The sequence below is a fragment of the Strigops habroptila genome, chromosome Z, assembly GCF_004027225.2.
Source record: "Strigops habroptila isolate Jane chromosome Z, bStrHab1.2.pri, whole genome shotgun sequence".
In the NCBI taxonomy this organism is placed as follows: domain Eukaryota; kingdom Metazoa; phylum Chordata; class Aves; order Psittaciformes; family Psittacidae; genus Strigops; species Strigops habroptila.
In genome coordinates, this window is record NC_044302.2 from 28,637,636 (window position 1) to 28,658,529 (window position 20,894).

At 41.9% G+C, this 20,894-nt stretch overlaps 1 protein-coding gene across 2 annotated transcripts in view; it reads left to right on the forward strand.

Moving 5' to 3' along the window:
• The first annotated feature begins 4,430 nt into the window (after positions 1 to 4,430).
• EDIL3 (EGF like repeats and discoidin domains 3) overlaps positions 4,431 to 20,894 on the forward strand; it is a 261,821-nt gene continuing 245,357 nt past the window's right edge. For both annotated transcript variants that reach the window (XM_030469925.1, XM_030469926.1), the window contains exon 1: positions 4,431 to 4,743. In XM_030469925.1, coding sequence (XP_030325785.1) covers positions 4,677 to 4,743 — 67 coding nt within the window. In that variant the 5' untranslated portion in view covers positions 4,431 to 4,676. The remainder of the gene's footprint in view (positions 4,744 to 20,894) is intronic.

Genomic DNA, 20,894 nt, shown 5'->3' on the forward strand with positions numbered 1-20,894 from the left:
ACTCTTTTACTACTGCAGGACTGATGTGAGTTACTCAGTTCACCTTCTGTGTAACAAGTATTAGACTTATGCCACTACTAGTAAACACTAAGGATTATTCTGTTTCTTCTGCTAAAAATGCACTCATTTTGTGCATTAAGTTTTGTTGTTGTTTTTCCTTTACTGATGGCTTTTTATCTAAGGGCAGTGTGGCAAACAACACGGCTGCCTATGTGCCTAATGGCTGTAGGGTTTTTTTTGTCTAATGTACTGCAGGACTTCAAAGGGTTAATTTGAGCATTTGACGTGTAGGACAGGAAATAATGCAGACAGAAGAGGAGGAAAAATAAGGTACTAATGGAAGGAAGATTAAGGAAAAAATAAGGACATTACAGCTGTGGAATAGCTCTTGCCCAGCTGACAAGGTTGTATTTTCTCTTTGAAAGGCAGAAGTTGATCTCTCTGTTATACTTTTTCCATTCCAGAAGATCAAGAGGGATCCTTAGCCTAAGCATGTTGCAGATTTAGACCGTTTCCAGGGTCCCTATCTGATAATCCTGTTAGGCAGAAATCCCTGGTAAATGATGCTGATCAGTTAGATGGAAGAATTTAAACAAATTGGATGCAAAAAAGTTCATGACCCTGAATGATTAGTAAACAAATAAAATAAATATTTGGATATTTGATTGCAGCTATAAAAATTCAGCAGAAATTATCCTGAAGCGTGGAAACAATCTGGAAAATGAAAAGCAGTCTTCGTGTCCTACATTCATGCAACAGATGGTAGAAAAAGGAAGAAGACAGGATGAGTAAGGATTAACACCTGGAAGCTCTCGAGCCCATTTAGGGCTACTAAATTCCAGAACATGAAGCACATAATGAATTCACATGACAAAGCGAAGAATTTTGCATTACAGATAAATATAAAAATACAGATATGAAAACATGTAATATTTATATATTGTGTATAGATATTAAAATTCATATAAAAGGTGAGAATGTCAGCTTGGGCTTCAATGGCTTGTGCCATCCCCATTCCATCTAACTTGTATTTCAGCCAAGTGCCTTCACCATTGGGAAGTCATTAAGAATCTGCAGATATGTAAGTAAATAAGGGAAAGAGAATCCTCAAGGTGTCTTGGGTCTTGGAGTTTACCATATGAAAATGATGTTTACATACCTGTAGTAGTTATAAATGGTAGCATAGTCAGGAGTTTTTCCCGCTGCCAAGTAAGGCAGTGGCTTCAAAATAAGTGTATAAAACAAATGGCAAAAATCCACCATTTTGAACTTTAAGGGACAACAAAGGACACCAGGTTAGCCTCTTCACTGAGAAGGTCAGGTCAGGGATCCATCACTGGAGGCAGGGAATGCTGTGACATGCTGCAACCTCAACAACCCCGATGATGACACTAGCGATGCAGCACTGAAGAACTGACAGCCCACAGCACAATAACGCAGGGAGTTCTGGGTAAAACTCAGGCTAGCACAGTAAATAGGTTTGGCTTGCACATATCGAATGATCCATATTAAGAAAACCTACATTTGATTTTGGAGGGACAGTCTGTACCTTGGGGCCATTCTCACAGCACCCAGTTGGAGCAGGACATTTCATTGCTCTGTGCTAAACAACTGGGCTAGAAGGCACTGGTCAAGGGGGAGTTCCCACATGGTCCTTCCTGAAACACAGGGGAAAAACAGCACATGAAGAGGAGCCCAGCACAGGCAGCAGCAAGAAAGCTGCAGGAACAGTGTGATTACTCTGAGGTGGGGAGATAAGATTTTGTTGAATAAAAACTTACTCAAAATCTGAAAACAAAAGGCATTGCACTTTAGGTAAGAACTAAACATAAAAGTCTTTTGTTGTTTCATCCCTTTTAGCTGCATAAAAACTGCCTGGCTTTGAAGAAGCTATATCTGTGTCATTTTAATCAGCTGCTAGTCACAGGTTCTCAGTAGAAAAAGGCTTCCCAATACCAAATATAGTTAGGTCCTTTAGATTTATCCTAATTGGGGAAATAAAGAGGCTGCATTATGGAATTATTCCCTCAAGATGAATTAAAAAAAAAGGCAAACCTGCCACTTGGGGGTGCAGGCATGCTGGGCTGCCAGAGCAGCTGAAGTACAGGCTGCCTTGTAATTATGACAGCTGGATTCTTGGTTGTAAAACAGAAATAAGCAGTAAAATTAGCACTGTTGTGGAGAAATGATGCATTAATATCAGAAGCTTTGTTAAGGCTGCCTAAATTTCCACTATCTCTGTATTGACAGTAAAGCAAACCCTCATGGAGGAACAAAGTATTTTCTTTCCAGACAGTAGTTCTTTGGGGATATCTCTGGATATCTTTGGGGATATATCTGGAGACAGACGTGTAGAACCCAAGTTGCTGTAGAAAATGCAATCGCAAAGTATGTCTTTGCAGCAGAACGAAGGCATGACTGCAACCCATGTGGGTGCTGCCAGGTGAATTACGCTAGGGCATGGAGCAGCGAAAACAGCAAAAGTTGTGGTGAATGCTACCAGCTAGTGCATGTCCAAGACGATATGCTGGACTAAAGCCCGTGCTTTAACACACCTTCTCTGCTAGTGTGTGCTTCATCAGTATGACAGGGATTTTTGTGGAGGTTTTTTTTTTTGGTTGGTTTTTTTGTTTGTTTGTTTCTCTGTTTTTGTTTTTTGTTGGTTTTTGTTTGTTTGTTTGTTTTTTCCTTTATCTGTCCCAACCTGCTGGATAATTTTGCAGTGCCCCATTGCTGCTGGCTGAAAGCGACCAGAGAGGCTTGAACCTCTGTGATTACTGAAGCGCATGCTCGGTGTGCGTGCCTGTGCTCTGTATGCAAGCAGAAAATGCTCTGGGATGCTGGGTGTAAACTACTATTTGTCAAGGTGTGGTTATTTCTGGTAATTTCATAGTTTAAGCAATTCAAAAAAGCCCCCCAAAACCAACGAACCAAACAAAAAAAAAAAAAACCAAACACCAAACCACACTGATCTTTTTAATTCTTCCCTGACAATGCAATGTATTGAAACTGAAATACTTCCAATGTCAAAGAAAAATGCAATGAAGTGAAAGCACAGACGTAAAAACAGAGCGGTAGGGAAGGGCTGTCACCCTGCCACTTACAGGCATTTAAGGGTAGACAAAGGGCTTGTGCAAAGGAAACTATTGTGAGATGCTAGCCAAAGGAGACAACAGACTAGACAATTTAACGGGTTGTTTCCACTCCTAATTTCATGTCTCTCTTTTTTGTCATACAACTAGGCCGGACATTCTGATTGTATCTACAGAAATGTTTCTCAACAGCCTAATGCTGTTAAGTGCATTCTTCTCACTCAGCAACTGCATTACTGTTTAATATAACATTAATATAACAATAATATGGGCTCTTTTACTATGAGGGCATGTAGAGGGGATGCAAATTACAGATTTAAAGTACCTGAAGGGCCTTCTAACTTCCACTGGGCAATTAGCACTTATATTTCACTCTAGTAGATACATATATGTGGGGAAGGTGGTGGAGGTGGGGAAGGGAGTGGAGCGGGGCGGGGAATAACGTGAGTAGTGGTCCAGCTTCGTCCATCCTGGATCCTTTCAGCAAGGGCCAGGATGACATCTTGCCTAAGGAGGGAGGTGGAATATCAGACCTTTACATTTCACCGAAGTTCCCTATTGGGTGTTCAGAGGCGACTAGTTTAATTGTAAATCAGCCTTTCAATACCTAAAGGGGATTTACAAGAAAGCTGGAGAGGGGCTTTGGACAAGGGCCTGCAGGGACAGGACCAAGGGGGAATGGCTTTAACCTGAGAGAGGGGAGATTGAGATGAGCTCTTAGGCAGCGCTTCTTCCCTGTGAGGGTGGTGAGGCATTGGCACTGGTTGCCCAGAGAAGCTGTGGCTGCCCCATCCTTGGCAGTGTTCAAGGCCAGATTGGAAGGGGCTTGGGCAACCTGGTCTAGTGGAAGGTGTCCCTGCCCATGGCAGGGGTTTGGATCTGGGTGAGTTTTAAGGTCCCTTCCAACCCACACCAGTCTGTGATGCTATGATTTGAAACTGCGCACGGCAAAGTGCAAGGCTTCGGCGACATCCGCAAGACGAAAGTTTGCGGAGGGCAAAATTACCTCTGTGAACTGCGCCAGCCCGCGTCCGCTCCCCGACAGATAAGGCTGCTACTCACGGGGGCTACCGACTCAATTGCGACATGATTTGTAGCGGAAGAGGAGCTCGGAGGGTGCAGTCCTGAGGCGGCGGAGAGGCGCGGAGCGGGCAGTGGAGGGTGGGGAGCCACCTCCTTCACCCCCCTCCCTGTCACAGTCCCTCCCCATCTCCCGCCGCAGCAGCAAGGGAGATGCGGTCGGGGGGCGGAGCAGGGTGCGCGCAGAGCGGGAGGAGCGGACGCGGGCGCGCAGGAGGCGGTGAAAGAGGAGGGAGAGGAGGAGGAGGAGGAGGAGGAGAAAGAGGAGGCAACGGGACAGAGCGGTTGGGCCGGGCCGTGCTGGCGGCGCGGCGGCACCTGGCGGGAGCGCAGTGCTGGCGGGCGGCAGGGCAGCCTCCGAGCCGCTCGTAAGGCGGGGACCGACCCGACCGGACCCGACCGCGCCGGGTCGCCGCCACCTCCATCCACCCATCCATTTATCCCTCCTTCTTTCGTTCCTTTCCTTTCTTCGGCAGAAGCAGCGCGGCCACGGAGCGGAGGAGCATGAGCCGCGCGGTGCTGGTCTGGCTGGTGCTCTGCGGGAGCCTGGCGGCACCGCGCCTCGCCCGAGGTGAGCGGACGGGCGTCGGGAACGGGGAGCGGGTCCGACGGGGGCCGGGGCAGCGCCGGAGCTCTCGCAAAGTCGGAGCCGAAGTGCGCGGGAGATCGGGGAGGCGGCTCTCGGCCGGGTGCCTCAGTCTGGGCTTGCCTTTTGTTCTTTATTTTAATTTAAAAAAACCCGCACACTTATCCTTTTCAAATAGAAGCCGACGAAATATCCTCCCTCAGACATGTTCTGTTTTGAAACTCCGCTTAATTAGAGGGGAAAGAAATGCCGTGAGAGCTTAAATGTAATCCAGATGAGCGGCTGGGAAGATTTAATAATAACCGCAGAGCTGCCTACATCTCTTTCCTCTTCTTGCCACCCCTCCACCCCCAATCACCGGTCTTCATTTTAATTTGAAGGCTGTTAGAGCTGACCTAACGGAGATCCAGCAAACCGCGGAAACAGTTTGCAAACACGGCTTCAGCATCTCGGCAGCAGCGGAACAGTCCTTGTCAGGGCGACCCTTTTCCTGCCGCTTCCTAAAACTAGGGCACCTCCATCCAAAACACCAGCGGCGCCTTCTCTCTGTCTCATTCCCCACAAATAACCCAAACCCTCAAAACAACACAAAACAAGCCAACAGAACAAAACCAGAAAGAATCAAACCCAAGCCTACCCCAGGAAAATAACTTTAGAGCTCCTGGGAGTTCTCTTTATTATTATGTAGAGTGATTATTTAGTGCCGGGTTTTCCCTCCTCGCATTAAAAAAGTTGTCGGAGCTCACCTTGCACGCAGCCGGGCGCGGTGGGGGGTGGTGGTGATGATGACCGGGGTACCGGGGGAAGGTGCCGGGGACCGTGGGGGTCCCGCCGCCCGTCCGGTCCGCTCCCCTCCGGGGAGGAGGACTCAGCCCCGGGTACAGGGACCGACCTGGATCTGCTCCACGCTGTTGCCTCGCTCCACAGCGCGCAATCCCCCGTGGGGGCTCCTTCCTTCCCCGACCCACTGCGCCGGGGATGCTCATGCCTTCGGCGCGGTACCATGGTTGAGGGAGCCCCTTTTTATGGTCCTAGCTCTATCTTCCCAAAGCTTAGGAAACAACTGAGATCCTAATGAGTGGCGGAATATTTCTGTTGGCTTTTTTAGACCCGTTCCCGTCGTTATTCACGTTTCTTACTTTAAAATGAAACCAGTGTATCAGTAAAAATGGAATATTTCATTATATCTTATATTATTTAGCACGGTAGCTTCTCAGAACCCAGTAACATTCGCCCAGTTGCAGCGAGCATGTGATAGCTTATGCAATTTGTCCTTGTGCCTGCAGTTTATGCCTAAAGTCTTATGAGCAAAAATGCTCTATCTGCCACCAAGTCTGGTCTTATCATGAGTACTTTGCATTGGGCTTCTGTAGGACTTGCTGTAGCACACATTTGAGGCAATTTTCCATTTAAGTTCAGTCTTGCCATGTTTTTAGGTAACTTCGGCACAGAGAACTTCAGATTTTCTGGTAGAAGTGAAATAGGAAGGGAAAAACACCCATTTGCTCCATGGTTGCTGAAGCTGCAACTGTTCAGTTAAAGGTTTGTCCTTGGCTTTCAAAATGAAACAGAAGAAAATTAAGAGGGTTTTTTTTTTTTCATTTTTTATGCTGAAACTGAATAAAATGTTGCTTGACAGGTCTGATATACTGGGTTAATTTTGCTCGCTGTCGTAATATTTACTTCTAATAGATCCTGTCCAAGTTACGATGACGTTAAGCACCATAAGTATTGAACTCTTCAGAGAGCAGGTTTTGAACAGCACCAAAGTTTTTGTAAATTGAACATTATGTTTTAACATTACTTGATGAGTCCATTTGTGTAATAGTGTATAATGAAAACCAATGGTAGCTTCATGCATGCAGTGGCCAGTTCTCCCCTGTCGTCTTTTGGGAAAAAATTCCAACTGCGGATGAAAGTTAAGTCATACAGTTCATTACTGATCTGTTTTTCAAGTCTGCTCTTAAGGAAAAATGCCAACTGCTTTTTTGTTGGAATTCTGCACAGTAATGATGTGGGTCAAAATCCAGTTTATACATGATATCTTACAAAAGCTCTTTTGCTTTCTACATTTGAAACACATACATAGCATGTCAGCAAGTTTGGTTTGGTTTTTTCCTTTTTTTTTTTTTAAAGGGAGAGAGAAGCGGGGGGAGAAAGACTGAGAGAGAGAGAGAGAGGATGATGAAAAAGTCATCCCAGTAGAAGACTGGAATTTTCTTCCTTGTAGCCAGTCTGATAAATTTGCAATCTCATGCACTGTAACAGGAGACTTATATTCAGAGATGTGTTTATATACATGTATATGATGAAACTGGGATTCAAGGGTGCAGTGACTTCTAGCCCTTAGTTTACAAGGAAGATGCAGGTGCTTTTTTAATAAGGAATGTCCTTTTATATGTATCACAAAACAGCTGCAAAGGTTTCACATTTGCTGTTGTTGTTCCCTGGTCAAATTTGAGCGTGAGCCAATCTGGTGTTCTGAACAGACAGTACCTACAAGAGTGGCTACAGAGACTGCAAGAGGTTATTTCAGATGAAAGATATGGTGCATCTCACCTACAGTAATACAGGTTTCTGAGTCCCACTGTGCATTGTTTTTAGAAACAAACAAGCCAACACCTTTCAGAACAGTCAGTGAAGACTGGGGTCAAATGAAGACATAATTTAAAATGGGTGGCTGTTCTAGTCCCCAGATTTACCTCATGGAACGGGTAAACTGATCAGCAATGGTAATGGTGCTGTAAGTGCATAGCAAATCGGTATATTCCATGTTGCATGTCTTTGCAACAGGGTCTTCTGAAGATTTGCCATCTGAGTTGTCTTTAGTCTGAAGCAGATTCTTAAACTGTACCATGCTTTTTCACTTAGCTTTTTGCTGAATTTTCATGTATGGTTTCCCTCAACGTGATTTTGACATTGCCAAAACCAGGCAAATCTAGTTCGTTATTTTATGACTTGTGTCCTGTCAGCCCAAGATAAAAAACTTTCCAGGAACTGTTTCAAAGATGTTGCTTTTTTCTCCATTACAGTGGGAACCTGCACTCTCTCTGAGGCTTAGAAGTTTCTATAGCCTCTTTCTGCAGCTGACATGAGCTGCAAGGAGTAAAAGTACTGAGAAACGAGAGGTAAACTGTAGCTTTGTTCTTTCAGCAACTCTACTGAAAGGCTGAAAAGATCACAGAGACTTTTAAAGACCAAGATTCTTCTGTTTTACGGAATGCCTTTGCATCTTTGGATGATATCTGCTTCTGTACAAACTGCTGACAGTGTGACCCTGCATAATGATTTTCACTGTTCTTTTAACAAATTACATTTGTATTCAAATTGATTTTCCATGACTGCTTATATCGCCTCCAGAAAGCATATAGCAGATATACTATTGCATCCTGTACGTGTCTGGTCAGCCTAGGACAGAATTTGATGTCAAGCCATGCATTATTATAACTGGAATTAATAGTCCTGGTGGTGTTAGTTGACTTCTTTTAAGTGTCCAGCTTCCTCTTTCTGTGCACATCATGTCTTTGTCCTTTGTCCTTTATGTCTTTTTTCAAAGGATATACTTGATGCAAGGTTGGGTATCAATGGTAGCATAGTGAAAAGGGGCGCTGTCTTATTTTCCCGTCTGCACATTTTCCCAATTACTATCCAGTTGAAAATCAACAAAAAGATGCACTTTGGAAGTTATTTCAAAAGACAAACGCTTTTTATGAAGAGGTTGATTTTTATGCCTTGAATTGGCTGTTTATACAGCTCATGTCCATACAGCAGTCATGACAAACTCACAGCCTGGTATCCCTTCAGCGTAAGTAAAGATATCTGGAGAAGTGGTGTTTAAGAAAGTGGGAGTGTCAGGAATAAATCTATGTTATTCTCAAATCTGTTATGAGTCACGCAGGAGTTACCATGTGTTTTCCAGTTTTTTAGGTTTTTACACATGTCAAACTTATGTGAGGCACATAGCCAGGAGTATCTCTGAAATCTTAAAGGGTGATTAGCATTGCATTTCAAGTGTCATCGGGCTTCCTTGTAGCATAGTTAAAGCCTGGCTGCCTCAAGTTTGAAAACATACAGGTTGAACAGCAAAACAATATTAATTAATTTCAACTTTCAGAACAGATTCACGGTGAAAATACGAATTTATTTTTTCTTGGCCAGGTGATATGTTAAACAGTAAAAGATAAGTTAAAAAATTCAAACTCGAACACAAGTTGTGAGAACCTTGACATTTGCAAACTTAAAACCTCTGGAAAATGTTGTCTTATGTTGGAGGACCTACACGCATTTTAAATTTTAAGGGCGTGAAGGGAGAACACACGGGGAAAGCCAACATTAGCCTAAATTCAGTGTGTGATATCAGCCTGAGGATAAGTGATAATGGCTTTAGGTTTCCTTCTTTATAGGAAACTTAGATCTTTTGTTAGAGGGAGGGCTGCTCACTGTGGGTAGTGACAGTATGGTATGGTTAATTTTGTAACGATGTGGTGTGTAGGGGGTAAAGCAGCTTTTGTGCTGTTTGTATTGCAGCTCTGGAGCGTGGAAACCTGTTTGAAAACAGTAGCTCCAGTTGCAGATCTGGATGCTGGATGTTACTGAAAGCAGGGACTGAGCTAGCAGCTGCTGCCCTAGAACTGCGAAGGTGCAGAATTTGTGTGTATCTTCTTATGGATGGTTTGGGATTTTATCAAAACTCAGTTTTGGTGTTGTGGGAATATACTTGCAGGGTTTTTCTGTTCATTTGTGTGGGTTTTTTTTCTCTTTAATCAGCAAGCTATGTTACCTTTCATCACAGTGGGGGTGTTCTTCTATTTCAAGTTTTGAAAGCTGAGAAATGAAACAGACGGTGATTATCTAATAAAGTCTCTAGCTAATCTAGCTAATAATTACAGTATGTGGTATGTGAGTGAATGCATTATCATATGAAACACACATGAAAACAACTTAATTTTACACACTATATAGCAGCTACATGCACACATATTGTGGGTATATCCACACTTCAGATTGCATACAGATGAATTACATTGGCTTACGTGCCGCACATCTAGTCTCATACTTCTTAAATCTTTGGGTAGTGTTAGATAAGATGTTTGTATTTCAAGTCAAAATTCACTGTATTCAACAAAAGCAATGAATGTCTGAAACTGTTTCTTGAGACTAACAATAGCATTCCTCACTTCTCTCCCTCCACAGAACTTTCTAATAACGAGCCATTTGTAGGCAAAGGCTTTTTGTGACTGAAAGAGTTTGGTGAAGTGGTTTGAAAATAGAGATGGAAGTACTCATTCGTCTCTGCCGTTCCAATGGGGTATCCTGGAATATCTTAGATATACCACTTGTAGCAGCAGAACATCAAGTTTTCAGTTTTACGAGTTAGGATTTTAACCACAGTACTTAAAGCGGTGAAGTCAAGTACGCAGACGACAGCAGGGAGGAGCAGCAGATGGATTAGCAGGCACAAGAGGATCTGCTTTCCTTATGCAGAGCCTGTGCAGGAGCTTTGCACATCCCAGTGGGTAGCGAGAGGTATGAGCGAAAGATGTGCGACTGCTTCAGTTTTATGGGTCGTATGTGACCTTGGAGGCCACAGGGAAGAGGGAGGGGAGCCAGGGTCTTGGAATTTCGAAGTGGATGCTCGTTGTTGCCTCTTGTCCCGGGTGATGCATGGGACCAGATCCAGAGGCATAACCCATCCAGTGTGCAGTGTCTGCATCGGGTGGTGACTCTTGATTAAAGCTCCGCAGAAATTTGCCAACCAAAAATTCTTTACCAGAACATTGCAATTCTGTATATACGAGAGTTCAACCAGTTATCAGTCTTCCCTGTCCTCCTCTGGTGTTTATCTTGCCTAGCTGGGACATGGGCAGCATAAAATCATAGAATCACAGACTGGTTTGGGGTGGAAGGAACCTTAGAGATCGTCTGGTTACAACCCCCTGCCACAGGCAGGGACACCTTCCACTAGACTAGGTTGCTTAAATCCCAGTCCAGTCTGGCTTTAAACACTTCCAGGATTCAAGTTGACTGTTAAGTGATTCAGACTATGGGTTTGAATCTTGAGTTTTTCAAATTTTTTATTTTAATACAGAGCAGGACTTTTTCAGTGTTTTGCAAGTAACCACCTTTCCTTCTTGCTATCCTGCTCCCTTGCAACTAATTTTTTGCCTTAATTTTTTTCAGGTGTTTTCAACAACAGGAGGCATTTGTGTGTAGCCGGATTGTGGCCCTCTACTGTAAGATAAAGCCACATAGGCATAGAGGACTTTTTTTGTCTTTGAGTATTCTCACAGTAGTAACTTTCTGACAGAGACAAAAACCCCTGAAAGAGGTGATTGCTTTGCCAATTTTTAGTTGCAGTAATTTTATTTGCCATGCTTCTGTGTAGGGAGGCTGACAAAGTATCTACAGAAATGGCTTTTTTTCCTGTCATTGTCAAGATGCTGTGTCAACTTGTATAATTATGGAGAGCTGTGACAGCAGTGTGTAAATAACAGTAATTTCTGCCATCTGATTACTCATGTCTTGGTTTCTACAACAGTTAAGCTACAACAGACAATACAAGAAATATTTTTGGATAACACATATACACCTTCTGTGAGTGTGAAAAATAGAAAATAGAAGGCATTTGATTTATTTCTAATACTTAGATCTCTCAGTCTGTCTCTCCCTGTTCAACGGTCTCTATCACTGCTGGATATCATTGCACACAACCAGCCCCTTTAATCCAGATTTCCCCTCTGATTATTCTCTAATACAGCCCCATAGACCATACTGCTTTAATCTGTTTGCCCTTTTTTTTTTTTTTTTCTAGGTAAGTATTACATTTGCAGACAGTAGTCTGGGCTCTGAGACTGACTTTTTTGTTTTAACACACTTTTGAAATAGAGATGGTGAAAATACTATTTGGTATGTAACTTGTCAGATTCCTTATTTATGTGAGGAATTGCACAGGATTGCCTTGCAAGGGCTTTTCTAGGTTAAAAATGAAGACCTAGTAGCTGATTGCTTTCAGATACTATTCCAGAACTATTTTAAAACCACATAAAATAAATCCATTTATTTGAACAATTTTAAGGGAAGATTAGATTAATACTGTGAATAGTATACAGCGTCGGTGGGGAAATTATGTTCTGTTGTCATGGGAAGTAGCTAAAATGATACAGCAGTTCTCTTGTATTGTATGTCCTATGTATATATTTCTTTAATGATGCTTCTGTCTGATTTCTCTGATTTTTTACGGCTTACCTTCTGACCTCATACAAAATGATGCATCATTTATAGGTAGTCCTTCAGGATAAAGATCAACCTCTTTAATAATGGCTTTCATTTTCCTGAGTGTGATCAAGCCCATCCTGTTGTAACTTCTTTACTTTGTTCACCAGGCTTCTCTTTAACCTGGTGTTCTTGTTCAGGAGCATGTTTTCCTCTAGAAACTTCTTGAAGAAATGCTGCATCTTTCTACTGTTGCACACTTGCACACTCTGGTTCCTTTCTGTGGTGGTTGCACTTAATGACAAACCTTTCTCCAAAGGTGGGTCTGGTGGCTCTGCCCAGGACTAAGGTCATCTTGGACAACCTGGGATCAACAGAAAAAGGTAATTAAAACAATGTCAGACATATTTGGGAACATAGTCTCAGAGATGTATCTCTTCTTTTGTGAAAGCTGTTGGGGAGAAAAATCAAATAACATTCTGAGTAAGAGTTGGAGTAAAGCGTGGTTGGCTATATAAACTGGCTTAATATTAGGACTACATCTGTATTGCTTCACACAGCAAGAGCAGTTACTACTCTAGTATGCCTAAGTGTCTTTCAGTGTAGTTGAATAATTATATGCTAACAGACATTTAAAATGCTGAGCATGAGTAGAAGTAGAGTAGTAAGAGGTGTAGTGTTGACCTGTGGGTGAAAGTACTTTGGCCATTGAAAGGGTGAAAAAAGGTCTAATCTGTAGGACACTTCCTAAGTCTCCATAGCTTGTTATTACTAAACATGAGGTGAGACGAGCAACTCTGCCATGTGAAATTTGACGGTACAGCCAAGCCCACCTAATTGCTCTTTGTCACTGACTCTTCCCTAATTTCAGGATTGGTGATGAGCAATAAAGACCTTCATTTCTATGCTGTGCTAGTTTCCTGGTAGTTCAGCTTGTTGGGATGAATTTGGGCAGGATCAGACAAGCCCCACCAAGGAAGGGTGATGGGAAAAGGGAGGGAGGAGCAAGTGGCACGGGGCTGTTGGACACCAGATGTGTCTTCACCTGGTTTCTTTAAGGGGAAGTTATGGATAGTCTTCTCGGTGCCAGCTTTTGCACATTTTTGCTAAGGGATATGTTTCTGGACCTACCCCTCCAGGTGCTTGCTGTCTCTCAATGTATTAATGTCCCAAGTCTGTTTCTGAGTGCCAAACAGGTGAATTTAAACCATTTTGAGTAGGAAGATAAGCTCACTCGCTCCCCCAACCTACCCTGAGGCATGGAATGCCACATTTTTCCCTGCATTGTGTATAGCTATATGTCACCCACTGTGGAAACCAGATACAGAAATTAGACCCATGAGTATGCGTTGCATTCCTGTCTGCATTGCTGTGGCCTGGCTGGAAGCAGAGGAGCAAATTCTGCATTGCTCCTGCCGTCTCCCAGCCCTGTATATCTGCATGCTGCTTTGCCATCCTGGAGCCAATCAAGTGTTTATTAACTAAACTGTCCTGCTAGGTTATTTTGATGACAACAGATTGCAGTGTTTTTCTTGCTTAATTATTTTGTGCCAAGGATTTTTCTTGTGGATAAAGATCTTTCTTCGGCCATGCAAAGCAGGCGAGGCTCAGCAGTTCCCTGTGTGCTCTCAATAGAGCTCGTGGGGGGGAACTGTGTGCCTTAGAAATTCTGCCCTGGCTTAGTTCTGAGCAAGTAAACTGCTTTAAAGCTGCTGTTGAGTAGATGTGGTTCTGGCTTCTCCATTTAGACCAACTGAAGGCTGAGCAGGAAGACGGGAGAAGCCAAAATGAATCAGTAAAACCACTACATGCTTCAGTTACTTAAGGAGGGAAAATAGAAAACTATCCAAAATGTTAATACAGAGTTTTTCAATTATGTTTCACAAGGACTTCACGTGTCTGTGCGTGTGCTAAATCTGGTAGCTGGATTCGGTTGGATAAAGTTGCACCTTTCAGCAGGTCAACAACCTGATCAAGAAGCAGTGTGACCTTCCCAAGTGGCAGCGTCCCTTTAGCTCAGCTAGACACACCAGCCCTATGGGGGCTCTGTGTCTCTTCCTCAAAGTGAAATTAGTGATTGACTAATTTTGACCAATTAATCTGCTGCTTGATTGTTTTATTTGATGGACAAGTTTTGGTTTTTTTTCTTTTTTTTCTTTAACTTCCCATAGAAAGCAATGAAATAGGTACACTGATTACATTGGCTTCTTTTACAGTAATGAATCGTGGTTATGGCATTATACTTGTAGAAATATCTGAACAGAATTCTATATCCTAACAAAAAAATTTCCTTTTAAGGCAGAGAAGGGAAGAAGGAATATCCCCAAACTGTACCTCAGCTTCACTGCAATAAAGATCAGTCAGTTTTGATTATAATAATTTTTCTGAACTTGCCTTTTCCTCTAGAGCAGCACCATTTTCAGAGCCGAAGAATTGTAGCAAGAAATACAAGAAGTTTTCTTCCTTTTATGTTTTTGAAGATTCAGGAAGCTACTCTTTCACCCTATAAGTGTTCTAGTCTGGCAGATAATCATGCAGTCTTGTGGTAGCGTCTTTCATAGCAATCTTTTGTCTCTTGTGTCACATCAAGCTTCTTTTGTGTCACCTCCCCCTCCTTTCATTTTGAAGTGTGTGTACCTTCCGTGTGATACAAAGCGTATCTGTTAAGTCTGAAACAAAGGTCAATACATCACATAGAAAGGCATCTACTTTTAAGAGAAATAATAAGATTTGGTGGCTTTTGTGGGCTAAAAGCCATGATGTTAGGTCTTCTCTTCTGTAGTGCAAGCTCCTGCACTGCTAGCATTGCAGCTGCTTGCATATACTTTTCATTGTGTGCGTGAGAAGGGTTAGTATACTGGTAATATTTACCCAAATTGTTGCAGGGGGCTCAGAAACAGGTAATCATCTGGAATTGCTGTTTCAGGAGAGCTCTCAGTTAATGTTATTCAGTGTTCTCACTTTATTACCGTATATGCAAGAGATTTAATTTCTTTTTCAGTTTCAAAATGGGGTGTTGTTAGAAGCTTTTAAAATTCAAATTACAAATGCCCAGTCTGTTTACAGCATGGTACATCTATTTGGTAACATTTGGAATAATTTTCAAAAGCCTGTAATATAGAATCTTAGAACAGATTTTCTGCAGAAAAAGAAGCTTCAGAAAGGGTATAGTTTTGTTCTGCCCCATTTTCCTGTTGAGATACAATAGTAAAATTACTGAAGATTTTAGACATATTACATCTGTTCTTTGAAAGGGAACAGCATAAAAGACATAAAATTACTGTGCTAGTAGATTACAAGCTGTAGTGTGTATCTGCTGAAATTGGCCTTATGAAAGGTGCTTCTTCTAAGCTGATGTAGTTTAAACATAAAATACTATCTTTTGGATCATACTCTCACTGAGCAGTGTAATAGCTCTGTATAACCTCTGCTTTCCAGCCACTTAGGCTTTGCTTGGAGGCTGGGCTGTGGGGAGCAACTTTAAGGCCGCTAGTGGACATCACTCCACCAGTGACTGATGAAGAAGTAGGGTCAGTCCTATGCCACGTGGAATGTCTGGGTGGAAAGGGAGAGTATGTAGTCTTGACCATCTTTTAAGGCACAGTAGATCCCTTATTTTCCTGGTGGAAATGAGGACTTTTGTGAAATTGTATCTGTATGGAGTCCGTAGCATATTGACAGTGTTGTTCTTGGAGAGGCACAGGTCACCATGTGATTCTTTCAGAGCTCTTGGGTAGTCTGGTTATCAATGGCAGTGGGATAAATTGTAAGAGGGACATATTAGCTGGGGAGGATGGGTTATTACTGTACTACCACAAAATATTTTTGGTGACTTTTGGCTTTTTCTAATGTATCTATAAGTACTAACAGATCTTCATATAGTATGCATGGTCTGCAGTATTCCCCAAAAATTGAAGAGTGGTGGCAATGTCTGTAGATAAAACAGGCTTCTGCATTCAGTACAGCTATCTTAGGCTTTCAAAAAATTTTCTGGGAGCTTTTCCCAGCATTATATATGACTATTTATCCTTTGTATCTATGTAGTGGCATAGTTTGTTTATCACCAGCTATCTTTAATTTTTAAGCTACATGTACTGTTGTCTGCAAGAGTAAAGAAGAGGTTCATTTATTTATTTATTCATGTATTTTGTGGGAGGAGGTGTAATTCTCTTCTGCTTGGCTGGATTTTTTGTTTCTTCGAGCTTACGGGGTTTTTTTTATGGGGTCCTACTTTCTTCCTTTGCACAAAGGTTTTACCTGGAGTTTTTCTCTTTTCCTGTAACTCTCCTGGTAATTGAAAGCTATATAATAGTTCTGAAAATTAGCAGTGTTACAGGCTGTAATGGCCAAGAACTAGAATCAGCTGCAGCTGCTGTACACTCAGGGCAGGAAACGCAGACAAAAGGCTTCACTGTGTCAAACGCGTCATTACTTGAAAGTGTTTTTCAGGTTTAGGATTTATAGTCTACCTTAACCCACTGCTTTTTTATGGACTATTATTTTATCCATTTTTCTTTTTCTTTTTTTTTTTTTCATTTGTAATGTTGAATTGACTTGAACTTCTGGATTTTTGATTTTTCAGTTGATAGTTCAAAGTCCAATGGCCCTGGAAGATCTTAATCCAAATTTAATGTTGAAAGTAGGTTACTCTTCAGATTTAACTCTTTCAGGAGTATGGATTTTGTGGTTTCTCTTTATTTAATAGCACAAAGACACCTCTTGTGAATATGAGAGAATAACTTTACACCAAAGCTTCCCGTCGATTAATATGTGCAGCTTTGCCAGAACTATTATGCGTATATTGCAAGCTATCACTTCACGTCCAAAATGAGTAATTAGGTCTTCAAATCAGATGTGCGTTATTATAAACATATCTTAGGATTTTATGGTTACAGGGAACCTTTGGGAAAGAACTGCATTGCAGATCATTAGAGAATGGGCTAAAACCTCTCTGAAATTTTTGGTCGTTATATTACATTTTCAGATTTGGACTTCTGTCTGTCAGGCAAAACCAGAGAGAAAAACTGCCAGCACTGCATTAGGTGTGTTTGTGCCTTAATCACTGCAAGTCTTTTTATGGCCTGATGTGAGGCCCTTAATCTGGGTTGCTTGCCAGCAATTATATAAAATGCTTATCAACTTTTTGAATATTACATGGTGAAACCATCATTTTGTAATAAGCCAGTTGAGTAACACTATGTGTCCCTGAAATCAGTGCTTCTGTCTTTAAAATATCAGTGTTGTAGGCGGGCATTTACTCTTGGGAGGACATGGTTTTTCTATTTTTATGTGCCAAACAAGACTGCCTCTAGCATGGGCTGGACCAACCTGGCACTTTAGAGACCTTGAGGGCCTATGCTGCTGCGCCAGCCTCAGGCTGCAGAGATGCTTAGGGTGGGGATGGTGATGGCCTTGTTTGCCAGGGTGTGCTGTGTGCCATCAGGGAGGAAGAACAGGAGATTGACAGGGTCTTGCAAAGACACCACAAAGCCAACAGCTGAAGTCCCGCAAGGGAGGAGAGGAATCTAGAGGACCACCTCCAAGTGAGCTGTGGACAGAAACTTTCATGATGGGGAAAGCTGGAAACTCATCAATTCTGATGTCACAACTCATTCTTCTTGTCCACATCTGGGTTTTCAGTACTGATCAAGTGACTGAGCAAATTAAAAAAAGGGGTCATAGTTAATGGAGACTCAGTTAATGGAGACATAGTTACCGGAAAACAGGCATCTGTCTGCTGACCTGACATTCTGTCTTGGGTGTTTAGGTTTGGGAAGTTGCAGAGAGACTGTGGACAGTGGTATTGCCAGGGAGGCGTAGCAAAGAAAATGTGTGGTCATTGTTGAGTGGGGTGGGTGATTTGGTGTGACAGTGGCACAGGAGGCAGAGGAACTAAACACTGACATTGTCACAGCTCTTCCCAGCCAGTCCTGCCAGGCCTCTGCACTGGGAGAGACAGGTCAAGGAGAGAAATAAACCAGCATTAGGTAAGAATCAAGCTGGGGTGACTGGAGGCAGCCCACAGGCAATGGGACAAGATGGACTGCACCTCAGGGTGTTGTGAGTTGGCCAGTGTCCTTGAATGGCGAGACATCTATAACCTCTGGGAGGTCATGGAGATACGGGAGGTCCCCACTGGTCAAAGAAAGGAAAATGTTGCACCCATCTTCCAAAAAGACAAAGGTTGATTGAAGGGAAAACTGCTGCTGGGCCAGCCTTGCTTGCTCCCTGGGAAGATCATAGAATCACAGATTGTTTTGGGCTGGAAGGGACCTTGAAGCTCATCCAGTTTCAACCCCCTGAAATGTATTGATGAAAGGAGTGTATATTCAGTTATCTAGATGCTAGCAAAAATAAAATGTTCAGTTCTGCAGAGTACATCTGGTCTTTTTTTTTGTTTTCTTTGCTTGTTTACTTTGTTGCTTATCATTAATAGAGTAGGCTAAGCAACATTAAACAAGCTGCGATTTTCAATGTTAAGTGTTTTTTTGTTTTGTTTCACAGTTTTCACTGTATAGTCTTGCAGTTGTGTGGGCTGGCAGTAAGAACCCAAACCCAAAGATTTACTTCCATTATTAACTTTATTTTATGTTTGTTTATGAAATACAAATGGAAACAATGGGTAACAGTATGTGGAGATTCTTCCTGAACATTTTCCTCCTTGAGATGGTAGTGATAGAAATGTCCAATTTCCAGATTGTGACAGAAATGTCCAATTTCCAGATTGTGACAGAAAACTATAGCTTTCAAGTGTATTGGAATGAAGTTAAAAGTCTGCATTTAAAATGCAATCTGGATTTGGCACAATATCTCAGATGAAAACCTCCTGCTGAGATGATGAGATTTATAGATTTAAGATTCAGTGATCATGCAAAGAGTTTAACAACTCTGCCAGTATGAGTGTTAAGGGAAGAAATTAAAATGAACTGAATTGGTGATTCATTTTGGTTACACTCTGGGGGAAGAACTGTCATTTTCTAATAATTAGTTATCTAATTTAAAACCTCCCTGTTTCTTGGCTGATATAAGAAATTGGATATTTTTTATAATAAAGCAGCTGATCTTTAAAGCTAATGGGAGGTGCTGTTATATTTTTCACAAATACTATAGGTGCTTCAGTTCATTGGGCTCTGCCTCGAGAAATTAGTTCCAAGCAAATTAGCCAGTAAAATGAATGTACCCTGCACTAGATAGATTAGTAAAACTGGTGTGTAAACATAGCTAATCAGTATATGGCAATCTGCATAAGAAGAGAAATAAAAATATGTGTTAATTAAAGTTTTGATTACTGACCATTGATCATGAGCTAAGCTTCTTGTAGTTTGGTATGAAATGTTTCTTTTACTTGAAAAATGAAGACACGTCAGTTGAATAAGCTGGGCACTTTTCATTGCCTTTGATTGCCATCATTACAGATTGAGAGTGCTCAATAGGATTCAGGATAAAAAAGGCACAATCTCACAATGCCATGGTTTCTGGAAAATGCATTATGAGATGTAAACATTAACTATCACAAAAGTCATCAACCGAGGATTATGTGCAGTGTTAATGTTCAGGTTGCTGTATTCTCCTTATACCGCAGTGCAAGACCCCAAATTAAGGGCATGTAGTCTGGTTTTACCTTTTTCCCTAGGATACTGAAATAGTAATAGTGATGCTAATATGGCACTGGCTGCATATTGTGTGCAGGATGCTTAGATGCATCAGGACAGTTGCTGATTTCTGTTACTTAGTGGGCTGCATGAATAGGGTGACTGTGTTTTATTTTTGAGCCATTGGCTTGGTGTCCAGTTGTGCAAATGCCTTATTGCTGCTGCTATAATTTCTGAGCTAAAGCATGAAATCATAAGTATTAAAGGTGATAGCTGGAGTGAATAGTACATCTTTTTCGTAAGAAAGTGTATTGAACTGCAGTAGAACCAGTGGCATGGCAAAAGGTTTCATGGGAAGTCGTTGAAGACCATGGTTAAGTAAATCTGCATAATTCTGTTCTCACAGTGTCTAGGGACATATCAGTTTGAAACCATGGCATTGTGTGTAGCCAACCATACAAAAAAATAAAAGAATCCCCAAAGCTCACAGCCTTAGGATAAGAGAAAACAGATGGAGCATATTGACTTATGACACTGTAATGGTCAAAGTGGCTGTAGTGCTTGTGATCCCCTGGTGTAACTAAAGGTCAGAGATATGGTGTGACAAGGAGTGTTTTAAGGACGAGTTTAGAGAAGATGAACCTTTGTTGAATGGTGCCTCAAAAATATCTTTCCAAAGATAAAGGGCGATGTGGGAGAGAATGAAACACAGGGTGCTTTGGTGATGAGTTTTCAGATACGTGGAAGATTCAGCTGGACTTCTTGCTACTGAGTAATTGAATTGTGAAGAGAGATGCTTTCAAAGAGCTTTGAAAACACAGAACAGTGACATGCGTGGGACATGCTAGGAAAGGGTGAGGAAATGGAGCTATGAAAGGACAGTAGTGATCTAGTTTAAGCAAAAGGCATGTGTAATCTCTGCAGTAGCATTTGAAAAGTCACTGTTCCATTTCTGAAAACATGAGCGAAAGATGACAAATTAGTACAAAGTTAAGCAGATGAAAATTTGGAATGATTAGCTCTGCCGGGGGACAGGAAAGGCTGTATTAGGGGTATAATTAAGGAAAAACCAGGCAGAACATCAGCCACCATAGCTCCTCACTCTCACCACTTTTAGAATCAAGTGGCAAGCAAAGTAATAGTGGTCAGGATTGCAACATTATTTTTGTCCATATAAGCTATTGTATTTAAGGATCCCTCATATGCCAACAGGAGATCGAGGTCACCAAAGAGCTGGAGAGAGTAGTTGTTGGTGTGCTTCGCAGAGAAGTTGAAGATTAAGGCAAAAAATCTTTGTTCTCCTTTATTCAAATTTCTTTCTATCCAGAAATT